Source organism: Physeter macrocephalus, chromosome 12 (genome assembly GCF_002837175.3).
Source record: "Physeter macrocephalus isolate SW-GA chromosome 12, ASM283717v5, whole genome shotgun sequence".
In the NCBI taxonomy this organism is placed as follows: Eukaryota; Metazoa; Chordata; class Mammalia; order Artiodactyla; family Physeteridae; genus Physeter; species Physeter macrocephalus.
The window spans coordinates 81,307,152-81,332,178 of record NC_041225.1 but is presented as its reverse complement, the minus strand read 5'-3'; the positions used below and the strand labels follow the sequence as shown (position 1 = coordinate 81,332,178).

Here is a 25,027-nt window from a genome sequence, read left to right as displayed (position 1 = left end):
TCAAGTTACTTGAGGCCTATCTTTTCTTTAGAGTGTCCAAAGATAGAGCAATACTTCTTGTATTGGGAGCCACACTCCCTGGGCTATAATTTGCTGAGTGAAGGCATTTTGCAATAGCAAGAAAACACAAAATCTGAAAGGTCTTTGAAATGTTAGGAAATTGCCTGGCGTAATTCTTCCAGCTACTCCTCTGCTCTTGGAGGCTGCCCACAGGCCCACCAGGAAATGGACGCCTTATCTGAGTGTTCGAGGGCTCTCTCCTGCCTCCTGACACACTGAGCTGAGTATCCAGTCCATTGACAAAAGCCACCTTTCCCAGGCTCAGGACTCGCAAATGGAAGGACAAACAGTATTGAAACACCAGCACGTTTGTCCATAGCAGTCATTTTGCTGTAAATCCGCACAATTACTATCATTACTACCTTGGCCTTAATAAAGCGATTTTTGCTGTCTCATGGCATTCCGTATACCTCAGGTAAGCTTGGCCCATAACCAAGAGGGTTTCGTGACCATTGCAATGTGGTCTCCACTCTTTGCTTACCCTCTGGCATTGGCTTCCATCAGCAGAAACAGAAAAATTAGAGCCCTGAACATAGCTATTTAGGGGATTAAAAGAAGTAAAATGGATCAGTTTTTCCCATCAGGATTGGTAAGGATGGCAGGGGTTCAGAGAGATTTGTCTTATAGGAAAATGCCCAAGTACCTAGGGACATATATGTATACAGAGTCATAATCACACTTCCGTAAGAAAGACTGAGATGTGATAAGGACATTTCCAGTTAAGTCAAAGTCTCCTAAATTACATGACATATAGATTTACTTCCACTGGCAAAACAACCAATCAGCCAAACCAAACCAAAACACTGGAATCCTTCCTAAAACAAAACCACTGGATTGTCTGTCCATCAAACCTCCATTCTTTAAACCAAAGTACCTTCAGTAGGAATCTTAAACACTGAGAAAGTAAAAAGCCAAACCTATGTCACAAAAAATTCCTAAGGATTAGACTGAGTTAGTTTAAAAAATACGCTCACACATATGTACGTGATGCTCTAATTTTAATCTGAAAGATAAATTGAGGAGGAGAAGTTTCATATTCATTGACTGAATTTAGCATTTTATCTTAAAAAATGTATCATCACTAAGAGGTATCAGAAGACAGGACATTGATATATTCGTTTAAGTGTAAATGGCTAGCTAGTTTTCCAACAATTATGTGCATGGGCAACAATCAACTTAACAAATTGTGCTTATCTGGGCACTTCTGTTTTGAACCTAATCCTTCATTGAATCAACTCGATTAAGAGTATATCAGAAAACCTGGGCTTCCCTGGTGGCGCAGTGGTTAAGAATCCACCAGCCAAGGCAGGGGACACGGGTTCGATCCCTGGTCTGGGAAGATCCCACATGCCTCGGAGCAACTAAGCCCATGCGCCACAACTACTGAGCCTGCGCTCTAGAGCCCGCGAGCCACAACTACTGAAGCCCGCGCGCCTAGAGCCCGTGCTCCGCAACAAGAGAAGCCACCGCAGTGAGAAGCCCACGCACAACAAAGAGTAGCCCCCGCTCGCCGCAACTAGAGAAAGCCCAAGAGCAGCAGCAAAGACCCAACGCAGCGAAAAATAAATTAAAAAAAAAAAAAAGAGTATATCAGAAAACCAAACTACAATGTATTTTTAACTTAGCCTTGGAAACAAAAGGAAAATTTTAGAATAAGCTGGCAAATTGCCAGCCAGACGCTACAAATGTCCCTTATATAAGGCACCATATAAAGGCACCAACCATCAGTGAAATGAACAAACCATTTGACTGAGCACAAAAATCTCAATCACACCCCGAAATTCATAGAGCCCCAATCAGACTTCATCTGCTTAAGAGTCCTACGCCACCTGGATAAATGAACAATTTTAAAGTTGGACTTTTGTTTTTACTTTTGATTGTTTTCTTCCCCCATGCCTCCTCGTCAACCGACTGTAATTCCCCCAGGTCAGAGGTGCATAACTAGGATGGGGAAGAAAGGCTGGGGCAAAGGGAAGGAGGTGTGCGGGAGGCTGGGAGGGAGCTCTGCCAGGTCACTAATGGCCTCTGGGGCAACAGCTTGGAGAACAGGCTGATGCTTCGCCTTTGATCTTCTAATTCACAATGATCATTAGTATTAACTCCGATTCTTCTGGGTGAAGAATTCCAGCTGTAGCCTTTTCAGTTTACCTGACCTAAGAAAATGCATCACCCATCCCATTAGGATTTCAACAACCAGCTAAGAAAAAGAAAAAGGCAGTTGCTCCAGAATCTAGAAACCACTCGCTTCATTATTAAAACAGGGTTTATATGATGTATATTACAGAAGAATTAGGGCATTCCAACATTACCTCCAAGTCATTAAATAATCTATTCCATTTTTGTCCTGAAACAGATGACTCCCAATTGGGTAAAAGATATTCAGGGTCCTATCTAATCAAAGTTGAAATATGCTATCTCCAAAGTAGCAGAGATCTTTTAAAAGTAAGATAGAGAGATCTGTCATCTAAGCCGGTATTGATTTCGGCAAAGCCAAGCTCTGACCATCATCGTGGCTAAAGCCTGGGAAAGTGACTGGTAACCTCGTGTAAGGAAAAAAAAGTAAGAACTGTGAAGATATTCTTCTTATGTATTTCAGAGAGCTCATTTTTGATATGGGACATGGGCACCTGAAAGGAAAAAAAAACCTTCTCACTCCTTCATACTAGTTTTCAAGTATCTTAATTTAATAAGGTATCTGTAGATACCACATAATGAAAAAAGGATCAAAGTTAGCTGCCATCTCCACAAGCCACCCTCCTTGGCTCAGGCATATGAACACGGAGGACTAGTTAGGACAGTCTTTCCCAAATACTTTGCACTACCCTGATTGACATTTTAGGCCAAAGTTCAAAAATATAGTCTTCCTGCCTTGCTACCTTCTTAGAACTAATGGTAGCTGAAGGATGCTAACTGGTAAGGCACAATAAGAATATTCACTGCTAAAACTGGCAGAGAATAGAGGTGAGGGATAGGAGGAGATATAGAAATGGGAGGAGAGGAGCAAATTCCATCTGCTACCTAACTATGTGCCTCTGTACTAGTCCTTCTCTCTGTGTCTGCCTTTTGACTTTCCACTCACCTTGATCAACAAAGTGGGTTATCTGGATACCAATGAGAAGTACTTTTTCATTCTAACAATAATTCATAATGTTTAGAGAGCAGTTCTTCCAAACTTGCAGGCAGAGATTTGATACTAAGATGTTTCCACCAGATCTTGTTACCAAAAGCAAAAACCAATGAAACAACATCTTTCTCTTCTAGAGCATTCAATTCCCAATTCAATTCCATTTACTCCATTCTTAGAGTGGTGGACCCGCAGGGCACTTTTCATCTAATAGTGTTTCTATGGCAACGCCATTCTCAACCTGGAAGATTCTACAACCCCTCACTTTGGCTTTATCCACATTGAGAGGAAAGTCTTATAAATCAGAAATTGAGACATAAATTTCACTACAGGAAAAAAAAAAATAGTATTTTCCAGGCTAGAAGTTGAAAGAAAGAAAACAAAATCAAATAGCAAAATGTGTATATAACCTAGAAACAAAGTTTGTCTCTATTGTACCCAGTGGGATCCTCAAGATCAGTGAAAGGATGGGGAAACCAAGAGAATGCGAATGAAAGTCAATTCACCTTCAGGATGACCTCTCCTACTACTGGTCAATGCCGAATGAGTCACACCTTGAATGGTTTCTTCACCTGAATTTGCAGGTATGCATTTTCACAACCTCAACTCTCCCTAACTTTTCAGAATTCCTAGAGTACACAAGCTCCATGCAGGAAAATATGTCAGTGCATATTTTCAATAAGAACCATATTAACCCCTTTTCTATTTAGATTATATTTAAAATTGCAATATGTTAGGGGAGGAAAACAAAAGAAAAAAGACCCTTGATTCTTTACCTTAAACATTGTATTTATTCCTTCTCTTCATTTTTACTAGCCCTTAGGCAGATATCTCTGTAATGCTATGTAGCAAAATAACCAGTAATATGCAAAACACATCCAGCTTAAACATTATGACACAGCAGGTTATATTTACAGCTGGAATAATGCCCTTAGGAAGGAAAAAAAAATCTTGATGTGGCATATGCCCCTGAACTGATCATGACTATAAAGTGACTCACACCCAAATATTAAGTACTTTCTAATTGTTTGCAGTAATTTGTCTTCAGGCAAATGCAAGCATTTCTATTAATCCATCCTTTTATTTTCTTTCGAATTCTCTCTCATTATCTAAATAATGTCAGTCATTCTTTTCAATTCCAGGGAATAGTTTTTTTTAGGAGAACTTCTCTAGTTATCAAAACTGGCAAAGGTTCAACTAAGTCTAAGCTGCAAAGTCACATCACTGAAATTTCCTTTTACCCCATAATCACCAAAGTTTAAAACCTGTTTCCTTTTTCTTTTATTGTTTTTATTATATACAAGTATGTCCAGTTTAGCTTGCTAGAGACTGTGAGTCCAAAAATGAAGTTTTAGTTCTCTCTTTGGAGTAGTAAAATGTGCTACCGATTAAATCTACCTGTGACCAACTACAGAAAGGCACATTTTTCTTATGCAGCTGGGGTGCAAATCCAGAAAGGTTTCTTTATTCAGGGCCTATTCTCCTCTAACAAACAAATGCTGAAAGCCCTTTCAAAGGCAGCTTTTTTTAACTGAATAAACTCAATGAAAAGATTGACCCATTTATCTGAAAAAGAAAAAAAGACAGCAATTTGCTTTCCACAAGGTGTATGAGGTTTTATAATATACCTTTGGCATTTAAAAAATTAGGTTTTTTTACAATTTGCTAATAAATTGTGATTGCTATTGTTTTAATTAGCCAGAGTTTCAGTTGCTCTTTTATATTTAGCAAGATTTCATAAAGGATCTCCTGGATAAGTTGCATTAATCATATAGCAAGAATGTGATCATCTAAAATTTGTACACAGTCTTCCAAATGAATTGTGCATCCCTAAAGACCTCTCAGAATTTGAAATAAATTTGCTAAAGAATTAATACTGAGATAACAGTAGTTACTTACATTTGGACAAATAATAATAAAACTCTCTTTATACGTTTTCTCATGGTATTTATTATAATCGGCTCTTGACTATAAGTATTACCTAAACAGTTTATGCATTCTTTCAAGAAGTATAATGAGACAAGGAGAAGGCTGTTCCTTGTAACTGGAAATCTATCTCCTCTTGCAATTGGAGAAGAGGGACAGAAGGGAATCTTTCGCATTGGAAAAAGGAAAGGGGGAGAAAATTTAAATATATCTCCTCACTTTGCTTTTTAGATGATATTATGAGAGCTTCTGCTTTTTAGAGACCATTATCATTATCAATATTTCTGTATGAGCACATGGCAGTGGAGTGGGGAAGGAGGGTGGAAATACCCAATGGAAACCAGGAGACAATGTCTATGAGCATTCTTAGAATGCCAGGGAGACATGGACAAATGGGTTTCCCCCTCAGGGTAGTGGCACAGGCCAGCACCGACCCTCAAACTGAAGGAAGTTAGCCGGACCTCAAAAAATCAGACAGTTCATGAATAATTTCTGTTGCAACTGCCCCAATAATATATGGACCACAAAAAGCATTGCAATGCAGGTAAAGTCATGCTGGCTGTTAAAAAGCATTTTGTTGTTGTTGTTCTTTTTTTTTTTTTTTTTTTTTAAGAAAATAATATAGCTCTTGGCAAGGTTCTTCACAAGGGTACGACCTAGAAAACCAGGAAATCTGGTGGATGAATAAAAGAACTTGCTTCTTCTTTCCTGATTCTGTCTGAACCAATATTTGACTATATTTTCTTCAGGGGCACCTCAGCTTCGAGTGAAGCCAAAACTCCTTTGCAGGTTGAAATGGAGGCTGACGAAGTCTATCTTTTTCTTTTTCTGTTAGTATAGGAAATAGAGTTTGGTTGTGACTTCAGGGTCAACCTGATTTTGTCCCCTCGCCCCGCTCATCCTCAGGTTAGATCAGGCTAGCTGGTTGGCTCCAGTGATGAAATATCAGCACGGCTGCATCAGCACTTTTGCCCAATTGTCACTTCTTATCTCCCGCTGACTTTAAATGCCGTACTATTTATTCTTCATGCTACGCCCTCTAGACCCTAGTCCTTCCCCTCCCATTCAGTGGTGGTCAATAATCCTCAGCAGCAAACTTGCACAAAGCAGATCTCAAACTAGCCACATAAATGCAACAAGTGTCAGGCAAGTAAGGGCACCCGAATCAGGTTTCAGGTCAACCGAACATGATGTTAAAATCAGCTAAACCATCTACATCTTCAACTAACTACCAGTATTAACCATCCCTAAAGCTGATTCCAAAACTATCAGCGTAATCTTGTTACTGTTTGGAATCGTGGTGGAAAGAAGAAAAGGAAAGAAACTATTTTTTAGTTAGTGCTGCTGCTCTCGGTTTTTATTTTATTTCGGGATGCTGGAAAATCTGGGTTAATTTATAGCCTCGAGTATTATTGGAGGCACAGCCTCTGTCCAGAGGAGCTGAACCAGCTTGGTCTCCCACATCCTCTGTTTGTCTCCCTGTATCAATATAAGTCACTGAGGAACATGGCTTTGAAAGTGGGTGAGGATGGGAGGGTCAACAGGTCTGGACACATTAGTGACAATGCAGAATTAACTTTGATACTGAAGAATATCAAATGACTTTAAGAAAAGCAAACGATGCTAAAAACAGTAACATAAAAGGTTTGCTCCTTTTTTTTCTTTAAAAAAAAACAAGATTTTTAACATTCATTCATGTTAGGCTAGTCTATGCTACGACCTGTCTAAATGTGTCCTTTGTCCCTAATATTGAAAGTACCCCGGCCAACAATTTTGTTGATTTTTAATATATTATTTTACCCATAAATCTTCATTTCATCTTCTTCCTTAGATGTCATTAAATCAGTATGCACTTCCAAAAATATCCACCAAAATATTATGATTATAAATATTTTGAACATGAAATCCATTCAGAACAATAACCAAACAAAACAAATCCCTCGGTGGCATAAAGCCCCAAATCTCCAGTTTCTCACATCTCCAGGAGAATTCCTGCAGTGAAAACAGCAATACTCACACAGACAATATAAACTGTTACTTGGCTTGAAAAGTCACAAGGGACTACACAGGAAGAGCTGACTCTATATTGCTGTTTTCCTTTACAGTTCTAAATACAGGGACAACTTTCACTGTGCAGCTCTGACTCAGATGAACGTTTCGTAATGGCAGCCAGTACATTCAACCCACTTAAGAGCAAATTATGTGAGCAACCTGCCATTGCAACAAGATTTAAATTTTTGCAGACCATTCGCCATGAAGGCCCACTAAAGCATTGCAAGAAATTAAGTCCTTCTCTCTGGGGTTTGTCTGACTTTGTTCTTAGTGGGACCTGGTTCTAGGTACTTAAGAGTCACACTGAGAAAAACAACATCATTAACATACATACTTGAAGTCACAAGTGCACATGAACTCCTAAACCTTATAACTTACAAAAGTGAGCAAAATCGCAATAGCAAACTTCAAATAAAACTCCTAATTTGGGGTATGGATCTAGGAAACAAGTGCTAACACCTCTGTAAGAACTGTGGGCACACAGTGATTTATGAAATATTCCAAGTCCAGAGGGATCATTTTTTCCCCCCTTTTTTCTATCAAAACTGGTTCATTGTCCATATTTAGTTTACATATGTCATTTAGAATCCACTTACTGTTAGATGCTGGAACAGCCACGCCCTCATGATATTTGTGGCTACTTTGGGAAAGATGCCACGCTTTTTGTGACGCTTTTTGTCCTTATCTGGATCATCATCGTCACCTGTGCTGGGGGAAGCTACACTGTTGTCCAAGCCATCACCTGCAAACATAGTGAATCAAATTTTGACTGATGCTACCTTAACATGCTTTATTCAAATAGAATGCCTTTGGATATAAACAAAACCAAAAGAGCAATATCAATGATTAATAGTTTATTTGGTACTCTTTTCTTTCTTTCTTTCTTTCTTTTTTTTTTTTTAAGACAAAGAGAAAGAACAAGGCCTAGGCTCAAAAGTAGTCAGGTCTAAGGAACTTCTTCCAAAGAACATTGGAAAAGGTCAAAGGGAATGGAGGGGAGTATCCCATCTCTTTAGTAGCTTTGTTGCCATGGTAATTATTCAGATGTGGATAGTGGAGACATGTTAAGTGTAACTCCTACTGGGAAGTTAAATATGGTGGAAACCATGAGCAGAGGTGCCGTCCATGCCCGGGTATTCAAATCCCACATAAAGTCATTGATGTCAACTTGTGAGAAGATGCATTTAAGACATCAACTATTTCCATAAGTGATCTATCTTAAGACTAAAGTAGGCCATGGAAATGTAGGTAATCCATCATATAAGCAGTTTGACATACGAATGCTTCAAATAGAATATAATTTTTCTTGTCATAGAAAGAGAGCATAAAGTTTAGTAAGGGAAAAACTCTTGAAATCGATTTTTAATGAGAAAACAATGACTATTTAAATCAAATAAAGTGATGTTAAATGAATAGTCAGTTGGGATTGTACTCCCCTAATAATCCAGGCAGTTTCTGAAAAATTTCTTCTAGATTTAAATTTTTCTCACTGAAAGGTCACCTGCTTACACATTCCTATACACTGGATACTATTTTTCCATTGATTTTTGTTATAACATTTAAGTTGTTTCTTCTAGATAATTTTTTGGCTCTGTGACACAATAAGATAAAGAATGTAGTATTCCTTTTAAAATGGCATATTGAATAAGAAAAAAAAAAGTGAAATTTCAGTCCATATAATCACACTGTCCAAAACAAGCCATAAGGTACAAATGGAAAGTAAACACTTGGTGTTTAGGCACAAATGTTAAAAGGGAAAACAACAGTGGACTATACACACTACCCTAAAAAGTAGCTTAGCTTTTGTCAGACTGGTACCCCAGCTCTCTCAGTGGAAACTACTGGCTTTTAAAAAGGGACAGGTTGATCTGGGCCCAGAAAGAAGAGCTAGAGTGGCGAGGCTTAACAATGAGCTAGCACACTCCCTGGGTTCACTGGGAGACCCGTGCACATGGCCCAAAGAACTCTGGTAAGACTGCACATGGGAACTAGCCTCAGAATCCTTTGGAACGCTTCATGAATTTCTGTATTCCTTGCTTCTTTTATCTAAATATCCTACACACAAAAAGAATTCTCTATTTTTTTTTTTTTTTGCGGTACATGGGCCTCTCACTGCTGTGGCCTCCCCCGTTGCGGAGCACAGGCTCCGGACGCGCAGGCCCAGCGGCCATGGCTCACGGGCCCAGCCGCTCCGCGGCATGTGGGATCCTCCCGGACCGGGGCACGAACCCGTGTCCCCTACATCGGCAGGCGGACTCGCAACCACTGCGCCACCAGGGAAGCCCGAATTCTCTATTTTTAAAACAATTTTATTGATGGTTGATTTACAATGTTGTATTAATTTCTGCTGTACAACAAAGTGACTCAGTTATATATGTACACATATATATTCTTTTTCATATTTTTTTCTATTATGGTTTCTCACAGGATATTGAAGAATCCTCTATTTTGATTTCAGTTATTTCAGTCAAATCTAAAGTAGTTAGGTTGTCATTAATCAGTTGTTCTTAACAGAGTTCCCTTAGGAAACTCCCCCCGCCACCCCTCCTCCCAAAAGAAAACTGCCCCCTAAATTACCTTGACTTGTACTGAGTTGAAGTTTAAAAACTCTGTTGGGTGAGTGACAGACTGATTTCGACATTTCTGCTAGGACGACAGCATATGCCACAAACACAAAACTTTTGCAGAACTTTTCTGTTGAATTTTTATCAAATTAAAATCCATAATTGCATTGTATTCGATGTTTTGTTGACAAAAATCGTATATTCTGTAAAAGGTCCATGGAATCATAGCTGTGTTCTCAGTGAAAAAGATCATAAAGACCCACAATTCCCAAGCCCTCACTGTATCAATGAAGAAAGTACTTGTGATCCTGCTGGATGATTTGCTCAAGGGGGATGGTCCAGGCAGGATGAGACATCCACATCCTTAAACCAGTGCTCCTCACACTGCACCACACCTTTGATTTGCATACCCAAGTGTTTTATAAGGAGTCTCCTTGGATTTGCCTAATAAATTCTTAGAAAGTCCAATATTTAAAGAGGCTTTTTATTCAGAGAAGCAATTCACCATATAAAATAACAATTCATTAAAAAAACATGAGAAAAAAAACCAACTCAAAAGCATTTAAATTTTCAGTGGGCTAATCCACTTTCAATATGCAAAAGGTAACCAAGGAAAAGAAACATATTACTTGATCACTGATTAAAAAGCTTCTGACCTAAGGACACAGTTTTTCACCACCTCGCCCATGATTGTTTTCAACCTTAAAAAAAAAAAAAAAAAAATAGCCTTTCTCTCCATCTCAAAACCCCTTCAGATTAATTTAGCAGGCAATGCCTCCTGCCTGCCTTGAAGAGAATTCATTGATAATTTATGGAAATATCTACTATAATCCAGCGGAGATGACTTTTTTCCAGCTTTGTGCATCAATAGATAATCAAGGCCTTAAAGCAGCCTTAGCTTCCCATTACCTCAGGCAAAAGAATTCCTGAAAGCGTGCCTTGAGGGCACCTGAATTATATACTGCATTAGGAGAGGAAGGCTTTCTGCATTCCACGTGTAACACTCACCAGAACCTTTCCTGTTTATTTCTGCCATATGAAAGCAGAAGCATTAGGAACAGAATTGTTTAAGTGAAGACTTATGTAGATACAATGGAGAAACCTTTCAAGCAAGAGCCAGATCACCCCCCTTCAGTCCCTGGCAGTGACCTCTCCCGAATAAAAGGTTTCTATTACATCATTAGCTCAAGCCAAAAACAGCCTTGGCTTAATGCTCAGTTTGTTCTTCCTACTGTTTTTAGGCAAATACAGCTACTTTACTCCCATCTGGGAGGGAAATTACACTGCTGGGTTGTAATCTAAGACAAGATTTTCATTGGAAGCAAATGCTTTCAATCCAGTGTAAATACTGGTGCATGTTCAGAAAAGCCTAAAACAATAAACCCTGCTCCTTCCCGACACAAGTTAGGGAAATGGAGAGGATGGGGAAGGAGGAGAGCATAATAAAACAGACGATTCTCAAAGCAAACACTTTCATAGACTTTAATAAATTGTTTAACCTCTTCCACTTTCTAAAATGGAAAATTGATCTCCAAACGTCTCCACCTCAGAGGAAAGTCTCAATGGTCAATTGTACCTTGCACATTTCCATCCACTCTGCAATTTGATACAGTCACCTCTCTGCGGTCTCTGGAGGATTTATTTCCTTTTTATTTTTAAGATCACTAAACAAACTTGGAGGACCGCCGGCTGACCACACGGCAGCAGGCAGCAGCTCTGAACCACATTTGTAAAATGTCAGCAAGTGACTTCATTCCTGGAGCTGACTTCTCCTGCCACCAAATGAAGGCAAGCTGAAAAGGTGGAAATAATCATAAAAATGATGCTAGTCCATAAACAAGCTTACAGCCTCATTAGGATAGCAGTAGGCTCCAGTGGGTGATTTATGCTCGTTTTGCTGATGCTATGAGGAAATGCCATAGGGCGACTTTAGCCAATTGCTAATGGGTTCTGACAGCTTCTTAGCAACTAGTGCAAGCAACGTTGTGGCGTTTGCTAGTGACAGAAACTGAAAATGTCATATTATCTGCCCATGTGTCATGAAGTCCGTGTGGCAATTAACTAGCAGGCCAGTGACTGAGGGGCCAGAGGCTCCTGAAAATGGCCTTTGGCTACGCAGAGGCAGCCAATGGGCGCTGAGCCGCACATGGGCCACATTCTAATGCAGAAAGCTACTTCCCTGCGACTTCCCTGGCTCTGATGAGGCTGGGCCACTCAAATGCCCCCTCGTCCCCTCACTGAAGTGCCACTCCTCCGGGCTCCCTTCTCTCTCTGGGCACTGGCTCCGGCGCTATTAGAAGACTCTAAAGTGATCTGCTTTGATCTGATCGTCCAAATGGCTCCTTAATTGGCACTACCTGTTTCTGTGCTCTTTGGACACTGGATTCAAAGGTGCCAGCTATTTTTCTGCTCTCTCTCACAAAGGAGTCTAAAAGGATTTCAGATCACTGAAGCAAACTCCTGGCCTGTCAGACGGCTGGGAGCAGAGGAACAAACTCTGGGCAGCCACAAAACACTGTTTAAAAAACACCAGGCTTCTAATAAGCAGCGGGAGAATCCTGGCCACACTTTTCAGGTTGCGAGCTCTCGAAACCATGCACTATATGTCAAACTGTCAAACCTTTCAGCGTGGGCCATTTGCCCTTTCAAATAATATTTAAGAATTGTTTTTACAAAATTTTATAGGCCATGGTCTAGTGAAAGAGGCCAACCAACAAAGAAAGGAATTTGTACTACAATTCGTCTATGGACAATTTCTTGTGAGACCTGGGCCCGTCCCAGCGGAGCAAGGCAGGTGACCTGTGACAGCTCCCAGGCTGTCAGAGAGCTCAGATTTCAAACATGCTCGGCTCAAACATCCCTGGTCGCCTATTTAAGCATGCCCAGGCATTTAGACTGCGCTATCTCGTGCCTTTCAAGGCAGGATAAAGCGGCATTTATCGTATTCAGGCCATTCAATGGGTCAGACTGACCGTGTCAGCGGGGGCTCCTTCCCGGCAGGTCAACGTCTGACTCCCATTTTTTCTCTCCCTCCTAACTCCCTCTCTCCCTCCAGGACCACCAGTCCCCAAAACCTATTCTGAGGGAGGCAAAAACAAAACCCCCAAAAGCGCCTGACATTTACATCACAAGGGCTGGGCACTTCCCGTGGCAGTGGGCCAGCAGGTAGAAATAAAATGCGTTGTCCATCAGAGGGTTCTTTATGCCACAGAGGCAAAACTCCTAATTAGGGAGATGAACTTTCAACTGCCAGGGCAAAAGAACATGTAAGGTTGTGGACCCTCCTGTTTTGCTAGAAACCAAGCTGGAAAACACCCCGCTTCAAGATCATTTCATTGACAATTTGGTAGCCAGACTGCATGGTTTCGGGCCACGTTCTCTCCTTAACCTTTACTTTTCTCCTCTTCGAGCATTTAGAAATAGAGTCTGTGTCCCAAAAATGTACCTAGACTCAAAAATCAAGGCCAGTTATAACCGTATCTGTCGATACTGAGTCAGTTCTGTTGTGCCTTGAAAGCTGTCTCAATGGTCAGTGCAAAGCCCTCCGAGGACTGTACAGCTCATGTTATGAGGAGGCTAAATTTTCATCCAATATTAAGGGTTTCTGTTTTCTCACATAGCACTTCTCCGTGAGAGAATATGGCCTTTCGTCCCTTAAATGGTGTGTAGAACATTCCCGCCTTTCTAGGGGCCCCTGGTGCAAACATCCCCTCGGTGTGGGGAGGTCGGGTTTCCTTTGTAGTCGAGCTATCTGGGTGTGCCAGGTTGCTAGGAAGAATGTAAAAACTACCCCAAACCCACTTCTCCAGATCCTGGCTGTGTCTACTTAGCCAGAAGTCAGAGGGGATAATGTTTCTGTGTTATGTTAAGAGGATAAATGGTGAGAATTATAACAAGCCTTTCTCAGGAACCGGCTAGAATACTTCAGAGGCTTTAAGGAGGTGTTTTGTCTTCATTTAGAATGCGTAATAGCTGCCAGAATGATTTTTCTGAAACACATATCTGTTCGTATAACCCTGGCACTTAAAATCCTCTGCAGCTGCCCTTTGCCTTCAGGATAAAGGTCACACTTTTTAGCCCGGCATAGAAGGCCTTTCGTGATCTCTCTCCGGGGTGTGTTTGTTTGCAGCCCATCTTCTGCCGGGTCCCCGGGGGCACTGCACTCGACGCCGCCCTGCCCCCCCACTCCAATCCTGAGCCCACCTGACGTTCTCGGGATCTCACCGCACACACGGATCTCTCACACCTCTTTGTGTTCCCCTGTGCTAGTCCCTTTCCCTGGCAAACTCCTCAGTGACCTTTTAGGTTCGGTTCAACTGCCAGCTCCTATAAGGAGTTTTTGCTGGACTCTAAGTCTCTTTAGTAATCCTCCCCCGTCCAGAGTGATTTTTCTTCTCCTGACATTCCTCCACCCAAACACACTTCATACTCTACTAGCACTGTTCATTTCCGTATATGTCCCCTCAACTTGATTATAGAATACTGTGAAAACAGGGACCTGGTCATACTCCTCACTAAGATTCTCTAGCCCCAGGGTTACCCCTGTGTACAGGGTACAGACTTGTCCATTGCTTCTTCAGTGAATGTGTGAATGCATCTTTTTTTCCACTGTATGGAGAAAACCGTAGTTTCAATTTCCCGCTGTTACAATTCTTTTGGATACACACCTAAATGAAACTCTTGGAAAATATTCACCAATGAAACGTAAGAAAATATTTTTAAAAATGCATTCTCCAAAGCTGGGAAGTTTCCTTAGAATTTTTAAGCTCATCTTGGACAAGAGATGGACTAAGAGTTAAGTATCAGACTTCTTTATAATGTTTACCATAACCCTTTAGAAATACACCCCTACCCCCTGCAATTACAACTCAAAACTATTTACCCAACTAAAATTTCTTGCTGTTTCTCCAATTTTCCTGAGTTCACCTTTTAAAAAATGCAGCAAAAGTTATTTGTCTCCTTCTGCATTTTCCCCTGAATGAATTAATTATACCACTCCCCGCACTCTTGACACACCTCTCAAGTTTTACCCTAGTAAAGAATCTCAGCTGTCTCTAAGCAGACAATTTGACCCTGAGCTCAGACTCCAGACTCACACTTTCTAGATATGGTACAAACACAAAACTCTAGAACTATGGTTTTGCCAAGTCATTGTGTCAGTCTTTCCCACAGCATTCCTCCACACCTGTCTCAGCAATTCTTCAGCAACAGGTTATCTGAGGACATTAATATCTGATACTGTTACAGATTGACATGTCACAGGATCCTAGGAAACATTAGAAAGGTTTTTGCAAGATAAATGAAAACATAATACAACCTCATAAGTCTTATTAAATATTTTCAAAATAAACAGAGTAAACTTTCTATATCTTCAAATCTGAGGCCAATAGACATATGTAATAGTCTAAATCCAATGGTTAACTTCTACATTTAACTTTAATTAGGGTTCTGTTAGCTCAGCCTCCGTTTTGTATCTCTTCTCATCCTGAGGTGTTGAAGGTCTCCTTGTTTTTAGTTCAAAGGGATTTTCAGTTGATCAAGGGTAAGCACACTCTCATATATTTTATTTTACCACCATGGCTTTCCTGAAAATTTTGAGGTAGTTCCTTTGGAAACCAAGATGAGGTGTTGTTGGTACCTGACCTGGCAGTGCTAAGTCCTAGACAATGGCACGGATCAAAAAGATGGAGCTAAGGTGAACAGGGGAGAAGATTAAGAAGAGCAAACTTTAAATAAACTTATTCTTGGCACTTATAAAAAGAAATGTCTAGCTACGCTTCCAAAGGTTGGCTTCACAGAGATTCGCTATGAGGCTTTTCCTTTCTAGTTGAATTTAGGCTTGTTAAACAGTGACAGGTATTTGTCAATAGTTAACCACTGTGGAATGAGCTCACAGCCTCACTCTGCCCTTTAGTGGACTCCTGACATCACAGAAACCCCAGGGAAGAGATGGAGAATCAGAGCCTGCAGTCAGGAGCTCTCTCTATGAACCTACTGCCCCCTTTTCTAAAGAGTAAATATAGCACTTAAAAGTGAGCTCTGGGGCTTCCCTGGCGGTGCAGTGGTTAAGAATCCACCTGCCAATGCAGGGGACACAGGTTCGAGCCCTGGTATGGGAAGATCCCACAGGCCATGGAGCAACTAAGCCCGTGCACCACAACTACTGAGCCTGCGCTCTAGAGCCCGCATGCCACAACTACTGAGCCCACGTGCCACAACTACTGAAACCCACGTGTCTAGAGCCTGTGCTCCACAACAAGAGAAGCCACCACAATGAGAACCTGCGCGCTGCAACAAAGAGTAGCCCCCGCTCGGCGCAACTGAAGAAAGCCCGCATGCAGCAATGAAACCTAATGCAGCCAAAAATAAATAAATTAATAAATACCCCCCCCCAAAAAACAGTAATTCTAAAATAAAAATAAAAGTGAGCTCTGGATACGTAACCATCTTTTTGTACAACCTGTCACTCCTACCATTCATTCATTCATTCATTCATTTAACAAAAATGTACTTAATTCTTACTATGTCCCAAACACGAATGCCAACCCCCTAGAGACACAAATGGTGAACCAAACCAGTTATTTTCTTTCTATGTGCTTTCCAGTTAGAAGGCATAGACGTTAAACAAAATAGTCACAGCAATAAGTGTGCAACTGTACTCCATCAGAAAGAAACATAAATCTTTGAGTGCGTGGAACAAAGGACATTGACTTAGGTGGGAGTGATCTGGAGTAGACGTCTGAAGGGTAGAGAAAAGTCAATTAGGTAGAGTGGACAGTCTAAAAGGGCAGAGGGCAGGGAAAGTATTGCAGGCCATTGGAATCACATGTACAAAGGCCCTGCCTGTCTGGGGGAAGAATGAAACAACCACAGTACTGGGACCTGGGAAAGCAGGACAAGATGAAACTGGAGAGGTAAGAGAAGCAAGACTACACAGGGCCTTGGGGGCCATGGTCAGGATTTGGGTGTTCACCCCTAGGTTTCTAAGAGTTGTGACCTATAAGTGTATTTCCGTGGGGTCATCAGTGCCCTTTCCATTGCATGCCCTGATATGATATAAATTTTACCACATAAAGCTTCATCCTCCAGTGTCTCTTTTAGTTCCACCTAGCAAATCCCTACTTTCCAAACCAAGACTGGAGAATGAGGGACAACGGACGAGCAATGAGTCTATTCAGGTAGATCCCAATTTAGGCACCAATTATATTCTGAAGTTAATTTGTAAGCAGGTCTCTTGGACATTAGAACAAATTTTCACATAGAAGTCTGTTATGAATGGTGATAGTTTTCAATTCTTGTTCATCAAAAGCCAAAGTAATTCATTAAGTGAATGAAGTTCTAACTGACATGTGAGCCCTGGGTTCAGGAAGTCAGAAAGTGCAAAAATAAGGAGGAAGATGAGTTCCTTCCCATATTTCTGTGCATAGAGTCAGCCTAGGAAAATATTAAAATATATATGATTGCCTTTAGTACCTCTTTTTCTGTGTCTCTCCTCTGCTACATGGCTTTCCTTTCCTGGAGTTTCCAAGTATCCCAAAGCCTTGTAGAGGCACTTGGCCTCCCAATTATGGTCACATCACCTGGACCGATTCTACTCCTGCTATGAATTAACACTCATCATCTCCCGCCAATCACAATACCCAGCCTTTAAGTCTACTTGACCTGAGCCAGAGTTTAGGTAGCAAGCAACCTGAAAGAATTAATTTGGACTAGGAAATGAATGCCTCCCTCACCTTCCCAGAAGTACTGGCATTTTTAAAAGGTTTGTTAATGTAAATGAATCTTTAATGGCAGAATTTCAGGAAGAGAAATAAAGTGTTTAAAAATACGTAGCTTGTGTATTTTTGATCAATGGATGCCAAACTTTCAAAAAAGCCCAGTGTCACTTTCCTAACTGATGATTACATCCTGCTATCCCCTCCCCACCCCAATCCCCTGCTTCTATTTGGGAAGTCACATGCTTCTGAACACCCCACGGTTTCTCACAGAAACTGTGATGACAGTAAATGCGTCCTGTAGATGTAAACCATGGAGGACAGGAGTGAAGAAATCCAAGTTGGACGTGTGTGTGTGTGTCTGTGTGTCTGTGTGTGTGTCTGTGTGTGTAGGTCGTTCATAATTTGGGTGTTTATAACTCGGGGAGGATTGCCAGCCTGTTGAAATACATTGGGAATAACTTTCCCATAAATCATGCATTCTCTTAAGCTTCTATCTTCATTGTCAACTCAAATCATGCATGTAACTGTGTGAAAACTATGGAAAGAAATATATTAAATAACCGAGACCCAGAATGAAAATATCTGCTGGATTTTTAAAGAATACAAAAAAATTTTTTTGTCAAAATTTTAATGTGCAGTTGATGGGATTAAAGGAAGAAACTGGGCTTTCTAAATTCATGGAAAGTAAGATTGTCAGTTGGAGTCAATCAATAATCATATTTATAGTTTACTTCAGGTTTAGTTTATCTAAGTGTTCGTTCAAGTAGAGTACCGTGGACAGATAAAACATACACCAAAAATCAGATAAATTTTCCACTTTTTTTTTTTCTTAAATCATTGCACTCTGTTCTTTTGAGATAGGAATATCTTTTTCTGGTAATTCAATATGACTTTTTGACTTGAATTCCCCTCAGGGGAACAACAGCAAATTAGTTGCCTTCACACAGAGGACAAATAGCAATGATGAATAAGAAAGAAGAAAAAAAAAACACATATTTTACTCATTTTTCATCCATTCAGCATTTTTTTTACAACTAAACACCATGGAAAATCCCTGCAAAAACAGCATAACTTCTTAATGAAGTCTTAGAAACTTCAGGATGTGCGTGCACTGCAAAATATTACTGAAATCTATGTATTTATACTAACAATAAAACAAAATGGAAATCCCCGACCTTTTTCTAAGAAACAAACAGAATACACTTCAACTGCAAAGGTAAAACAGTATAAAACCATAAACTTTTGTTCTGAATCAACATCTTAGAAAGCATTTTAGGACCCAGTATTTTGCCTCTTTTTTTAATATTACAGTAATGTATGACAAGTTCATTGCTTGAAATAGTCTCCCCCCAAAATATTAAATATATACTAATGAATGGTCACAAAGTTCTATCTAACCATGAAAATTAATGTTTTGTCAGTAAAAAAAACAAAAAACAAAAACAAAAACACCAAAAAACCACAAATGCCACCCACACATGCGATCTTATAGACAGGCAGACAGACAGACATAGACACACAAACACACACACATACCCCATTTATTTTTGTGATATCTTCAAAAGCTTGCCAGATAATTTATTTTTAAACTTCTATATGCTCTGCATGTGTATATGTATATTATGTATATATATGTGTGTGTATACACACACACTTTTTTTTTTTTTTGGGGGGGGCGGTATGCGGGCTCTCACTGTTGTGGCCTCTCCCGTTGCGGAGCACAGGCTCCGGACGCGCAGGCTCAGCAGCCATGGCTCACGCGCCTAGCCCCTCCGCGGCATGTGGGATCTTCCCGGACCGGGGCACGAACCCGTGTCCCCTGCATCGGCAGGCGGACTCTCAACCACTGCGCCACCAGGGAAGCCCCCTATACACACACACTTTTACACAGACAGGATAACATTTATTTATCAAAGAGCTCACTTCAACAATTATATAGGATACAGTTAAAAGTAGGATTTTAAAAATATTTCTAGCATAAAGATTAGAAGTAGTGGGTGACTTCCCTCATGGTCCAGTGGTTAAGAATCCGCATTCCAATGCAGGGGACGTGGGTTCAATCCCTGGTCGGGGAACTAAGATCCCACATGCCACGGGGCAACTAAGCCCGTGCGCCGCAAGTATAGAGCCCGTGCGCTGCAACAGCTGAGCCTGCATGCTCTGGAGATCACACACTGCAACTACTGAGCCTGCAGGCCGCAAGGAAAGATCCCATGTGCCACAACTAAGACCCAACGCAGCCAAAAATAAATAAATAAATAAATTTTTTTAAATGTTAAAAAAAAAAGATTAGAAGCAGTGGTTCTCAATTTTGGCTACACGAGGAATCACGTGGTAGCTTTACAAATGCTGATGCCTTATGCTATACCGGAGAACAACTGAACTAGTATTTTGGAGGGTGAGAGTCTGGCATTAGTGAGTTTTAAATCTCCAAGATGATTAAAATGTACTGGATTAGAACCACAGATTAAATGTGGTAAAGCTCACAGACTTTTCACAGAGAAATGACCAAAAGCCCCTTAATCAGAGAATTGTTATATTTATTTTAGATACAGTTTTTTAAAGTTTACTCATCTGGTTTCCTGCCTTATAGTTTGTAGGCTGAAAGCTTTGTAAAAATATAGGATGATGAAGAGGCAAAAAATAAGCACCTAAGAAGCATAGCACAGTAGGGCCCTTTAGCATTGGGGAAAGCAGCCCTATGGATGCCAAAGAGGCTGTATAAACAGGAAAAGATATGGTGCAGGGCCATAACTCATGGACCTTCTGACTTTCAATTTTCTTTAAGTTGATTATAATTAGATATGATAGGGCATATGTGTAGTCTGGGAACACTTTCATTAAAAATGTCTCTAAATTTTTTAATATTTAAAAAAGTAGGAGGGCTTCCCTGGTGGCGCAGTGGTTGAGAGTCCGCCTGCCGATGCAGGGGACACGGGTTCGTGCCCCGGTCGGGGAAGATCCCACATGCCGCAGAGCGGCTGGGCCCGTGAGCCATGGCCGCTGACCCTGCGCGTCCGGAGCCTGTGCTCCGCAACGGGAGAGGCCACAGCAGTGACAGGCCCGCGTACCGCAAAAAAAAAAAAAAAAAAAAAAAAAAAAAAGTAGGATTCTGTTCATCTGGACCACATCACTCTTGAATGACTCCAGATAAACCAGGATAAGGTGTCTCCATTCTGTAGGAACTCTACCCCCATGTTTGCCCTCTCTTCACTGGTCTGTGTGGCTGGATGAGCAGAGCCTTTGCAATGAGCACTGTGAGATGGTTAAACGTGGGGCACCAGTCCGCCCTGCCTTGCCCTGGCTTCCTGGGGATCTTCAGACACACTTCAGATCCTCCAGACACTCATGGGCACTCTCCTCCTCATCCCCTACTGACGCCCTTTTATTCTGCTCTCAGTTTATAAGGAGGTATGAGGTAAGGTCATGGTGTATGCAGGAAGGGCACCAGGGCAGCTGAAGGTGGGTCACTGTGTATGAGAGAGTGGGACTCACCTCCTGGGGCAGAAGTTGGAGCAAGAGGAAATGCCACGGGTCAAGGAGGAAAAAAGAGATGATATTCTGCACAGATTTCTTTGCACGCAAAGTCAAATGGAATGAGGTTGTGAAATGTAGATTAACAAGTCTTTGGGGAGAATGAAGAGATATTAAGTATAGTTAGCAGGAAAATGGGCAAGAAAGAAGTTGGGAGTTCGAAAAAAAAATGCAAGTTATTCTCTTATTTTAAGCCATCTAAAAATCCAACAGTTCCTGAAAGAAAAGGTTTGAGAATTGCTGGCCTGTGTCTGTGACGACACCTAACTTTCTCTCCTCTGATTATCCAAGGCTCCAGTTCTTTTGTAGGTTTGTGGTGCCACACACACCAATCACTCAGTTAATTAGGGACAGGCGCCTGCCGTTCAAAATCAGCACACTCTGAAAAGTGGTGACTTGACTTTGGTGGGCATGGTAAAGATAAAACTTTTTAGAGCCGTGCCACCCCAACTTTCATGCATATTACATAAAACACCAGGGATCTTGTTAAAATGTAGTTTTGGATTTAGTAGGGAAGAAGCCTGAGATTCTGCATTTCTAACAAGCTCCTAGGAGCTGCGGATGCTGTGCTGCTGGTCCAAGGACCACAAGCTTCATCCCAGCAAGGCTCTGGAGCGTCTTCCCCCATGGGCACCTAAAGCCAGCAAGTCTGCTGGGTGCATGCAGATGCCTAGCTATAGTGCAAGATGCGGACAGCCTCCTGTTCCCTCCACACAATGAAATGTACCTGCACCCGCTGGACAAGGCTGAGGGCAAGGCTGTTCAGGTCCTCATTTGAGCAGGCAACCCACTGACGGCAGTATGGAAACAAGCCAGGATGTCTCCCACTGGCGACTCGTTTCTGCGAGTGCTACTGCCGTCTTTCTCCTCATCTCCTCAGCAAGTACTGTACCTCACTTCTTGTCTCTTACGTTGGAGGTGTTCTAAGAGAATAGTTTAGCCTCTGGAGTTGGATTTGCCTAGGTTCATAGAAGTCTCATCTTCCCCATTAATAGTTGTGTGACCCTGGGCAAGTTATTTAACCTCTCCAAGCCCGAGTTTCAGCCCTTTAGAAAAAATGAGCATAGTAATAGTACTTATACCTTAGAGGTATTGGCAGGTGAAGTAAAATAAGCTGCCTTCATATCTACAACGGAGTATTACTCAGCCATAAAAAGAAACGAAATTGAATTATTTGTAGTGAGGTGGTTGGACCTAGAGACTGTCACACAGAGTGAAGTAAGTCAGAAAGAGAAAAACAAATGCCGTATGCTAACACATATATATGGAATCTAAAAAAAAAGACAAAAAATGGTTCTGAAGAACCTAGGGGCAGGACAGGAATAAAGATGCAGATGTAGAGAATGGACTTGAGGACACGGGGAGGGGGAAGGGTAAGCTGGGATGAAGTGAGAGAGTGGCACGGACATATATACACTACCAAATGTAAAATAGATAGCTAGTAGGAAGCAGCCGCATAGCACAGGGAGATCAGCTCGGTGCTTTGTGACCACCTAGAGGGGTGGGATAGGGAGGGTGGGAGGGAGACGCAAGAGGGAGGAGAAACGGGGATATATGTATATGTATAGCTGATTCACTTTGTTATACAGCAGAAACTAACAACATTGTAAAGCAATTATACTCCAGTAGATCCCACATGCCGCGGAGCGGCTGGGCCCGTGAGCCACGGCCGCTGAGACTGCGCGTCCGGAGCCTGTGCTCCGCAACGGGAGAGGCCACAACGGTGAGAGGCCCGCATACCGCAAAAAAAAAAATAATAATAATAATAGTAAGTTGCCTTAAGCGTTTAACTCCACACTTGGCAGTGGTGGCTCAGCTCAGTGAATGCTAGTCCCTATGGTGACCTGCTATGGAGGACATTCTTTGAGCAAGGGGACATTTATCCTGATCCCCTCACCCCAAGCAGGCAAACAATCATCGCCACTCCTGTCATGGTTCCTTCTCCCCGCATCCTGTTCTCATTCCCAGGAGTCAAACTTTTCCAAAACAAATATACCCACTCTCCTAGCATGGCAGGTCCTTTTCCTTTTTTCTTTTCTTCTGTTTCCCCAAAGAACCCGGCAGTGACACAGAACTTTGTGAGTGGACTTCAGAGTAAAACAGGTGAGCAGTGCAGCCTAAACGGTCCTATCTCATGAAGCTGGTAGCCTATGGCTGAATGGTGGTACACTGGAAACAATTTTTATTAATATAGGTTCTCACTTCCCACACAAAACAGATTATGCCCTCCGCTCTCTAAATAATATTTCTGTGGCAGTTGTCACTAGCAAAGGTTTTTGTTCTTGATTTACAAATATGGGGGAAAAAAAGTGCTATCATTTAAGAAAGTATCTTTACAGTCTAGGAAAATCAAGATGCCCTAAAGAATAAGAGGGCTAATTGTCAATTATAGTCCATCCCTTGTCTAGATAGTAAGAATAATAGTAATGATAAAAACTAACATTTATTGAGCACTTACTAGATACTTGAAACGGTGTTTAGCCTTTATTTTCAATCAACTAATCCTCACCAAATCCTTAGACATTAAAGTTAAATTATCATGGTAAAAAAAATCAATTTCTCCATATTTTAAAAACCCTTTACATGTTATTGATCTTTCAAAGACTGTTTTAGTAGCCAGTAGAAATAACTCATATTTACTAACTAACGATTATAGGCTGCACAGAGAGCACATGCCATGCTAGGTGCTTTTCTAAATTATCTCATGTCATCCTTGCAATAGCCCTAATGCACAGAAAAGGAAACAGACTGCTCTACAGATAAGGAACTAGAGTTCCTCATGAATCTGAATCCAGATCTGGCTCAAGGCTAAACCCCTAAACACTCTAGAGCTAGTCTCTCCATTTAACACTCTTATTAGATAACGGTGATCTACTCTAGGTGCATTTCTTTAACCTCTAGAAAGATCTTCTAGAGCGGAACAGCGTCCTTTCTCATGGCTGCATGTCGTCCACAGCCAGCACAAAGCCTGACCAATAATGTGGGCTTCATAATGGCTCCTCAATCATATTCTTTCTACTGAAGTCACAGAAGGAAGAGACACTGAAGCAGCAATCTCAGAGTGCCACGTGCGTGAGTGTTCCCTAGTCAAAGGGATGGGAACGGGTTAAGTATGAAAACCACCTCTGAAATGTACAAGGAAGAAAACAAATACCAAGTGTTTATGGATCTGTTGAAAGTACACAGGAATGGCAGGGCGTCAAAAATAGCCACATTGCAGAACAGGGAGGCGACTCCCCTGAAGGGGCCTCCAAAAATTAAAAGAGAAAATCACACAGAAAAAATTCATAAGAGGGGTGGAAATTGAAGAATCAAAATGCAGAGGGGAAGCCCCGTGCTACCTAGAGCATCACCCCACAGAGGCCCCTTCCCTCTCCCAGGGCCTCTGAGTAGTCACCTACGAAATGACAGAAATGTCAATGCCTAGGACATAAAACATGACAAAGCACACATTTCCTAGAATCACACCATGGTCTCCAAGTGTCTCTCCATGTCAGAAGTCTGCAGTTCTGTTAGTAGGAAAGTTGGGAGGCAAGTGCTGTTTCCGGAGACGTCCGTACACTGAAACCGGGAGTCCACTCTGGGCAGGCATGGCCAGGCTGCTCAGCCAGAGGGGAGTGGGAAGGAGATGGATGGATCACAAGCTCCCACGAGAGTTGATTTTCTCTCATCATTTATGTATCAAAGAAAGGAAAGTCTCTTCTCTTGTGGCTGGGGGGTAGGCAAGGTACGGAAATCCAAACAAGGTTGCCTCGTGGACACCAGCCTGGAGCAGAGGACCCAAGGGGGAGCAGTGGTCCATGCCTGTGGGGTTTTCAGTGATGATGTCACCTACATACTAATCTGAAGTCTACCGGGGTCAGAAGGAAGTAGCAGAATCCATGAACTATTCTCATCCACTGAAGGCAGAGACGCTCCCTCCCACAGAAAGGGGGTTGCTGCTACAGCACCCTGCACCCTCTCTCTTCACCAGCTTGTTCTTTCCTCTTCCTGAGCTCCTGTAGCTGCATCTACATAAACTCTACCTGGGACCCAGGTCCCCTTCTTGG

General features: G+C 41.6%; 1 protein-coding gene across 3 annotated transcripts in view; it reads right to left on the bottom strand.

Moving 5' to 3' along the window:
* The window catches only part of MEIS1 (Meis homeobox 1), a 139,871-nt gene that overhangs the window by 54,288 nt on the left and 60,556 nt on the right, over positions 1–25,027 (bottom strand). For all 3 annotated transcript variants that reach the window (XM_028496858.1, XM_028496859.1, XM_028496860.1), the window contains exon 8: positions 7,759–7,904. In XM_028496858.1, the coding sequence (XP_028352659.1) occupies positions 7,759–7,904 (146 nt within the window). The remainder of the gene's footprint in view (positions 1–7,758; positions 7,905–25,027) is intronic.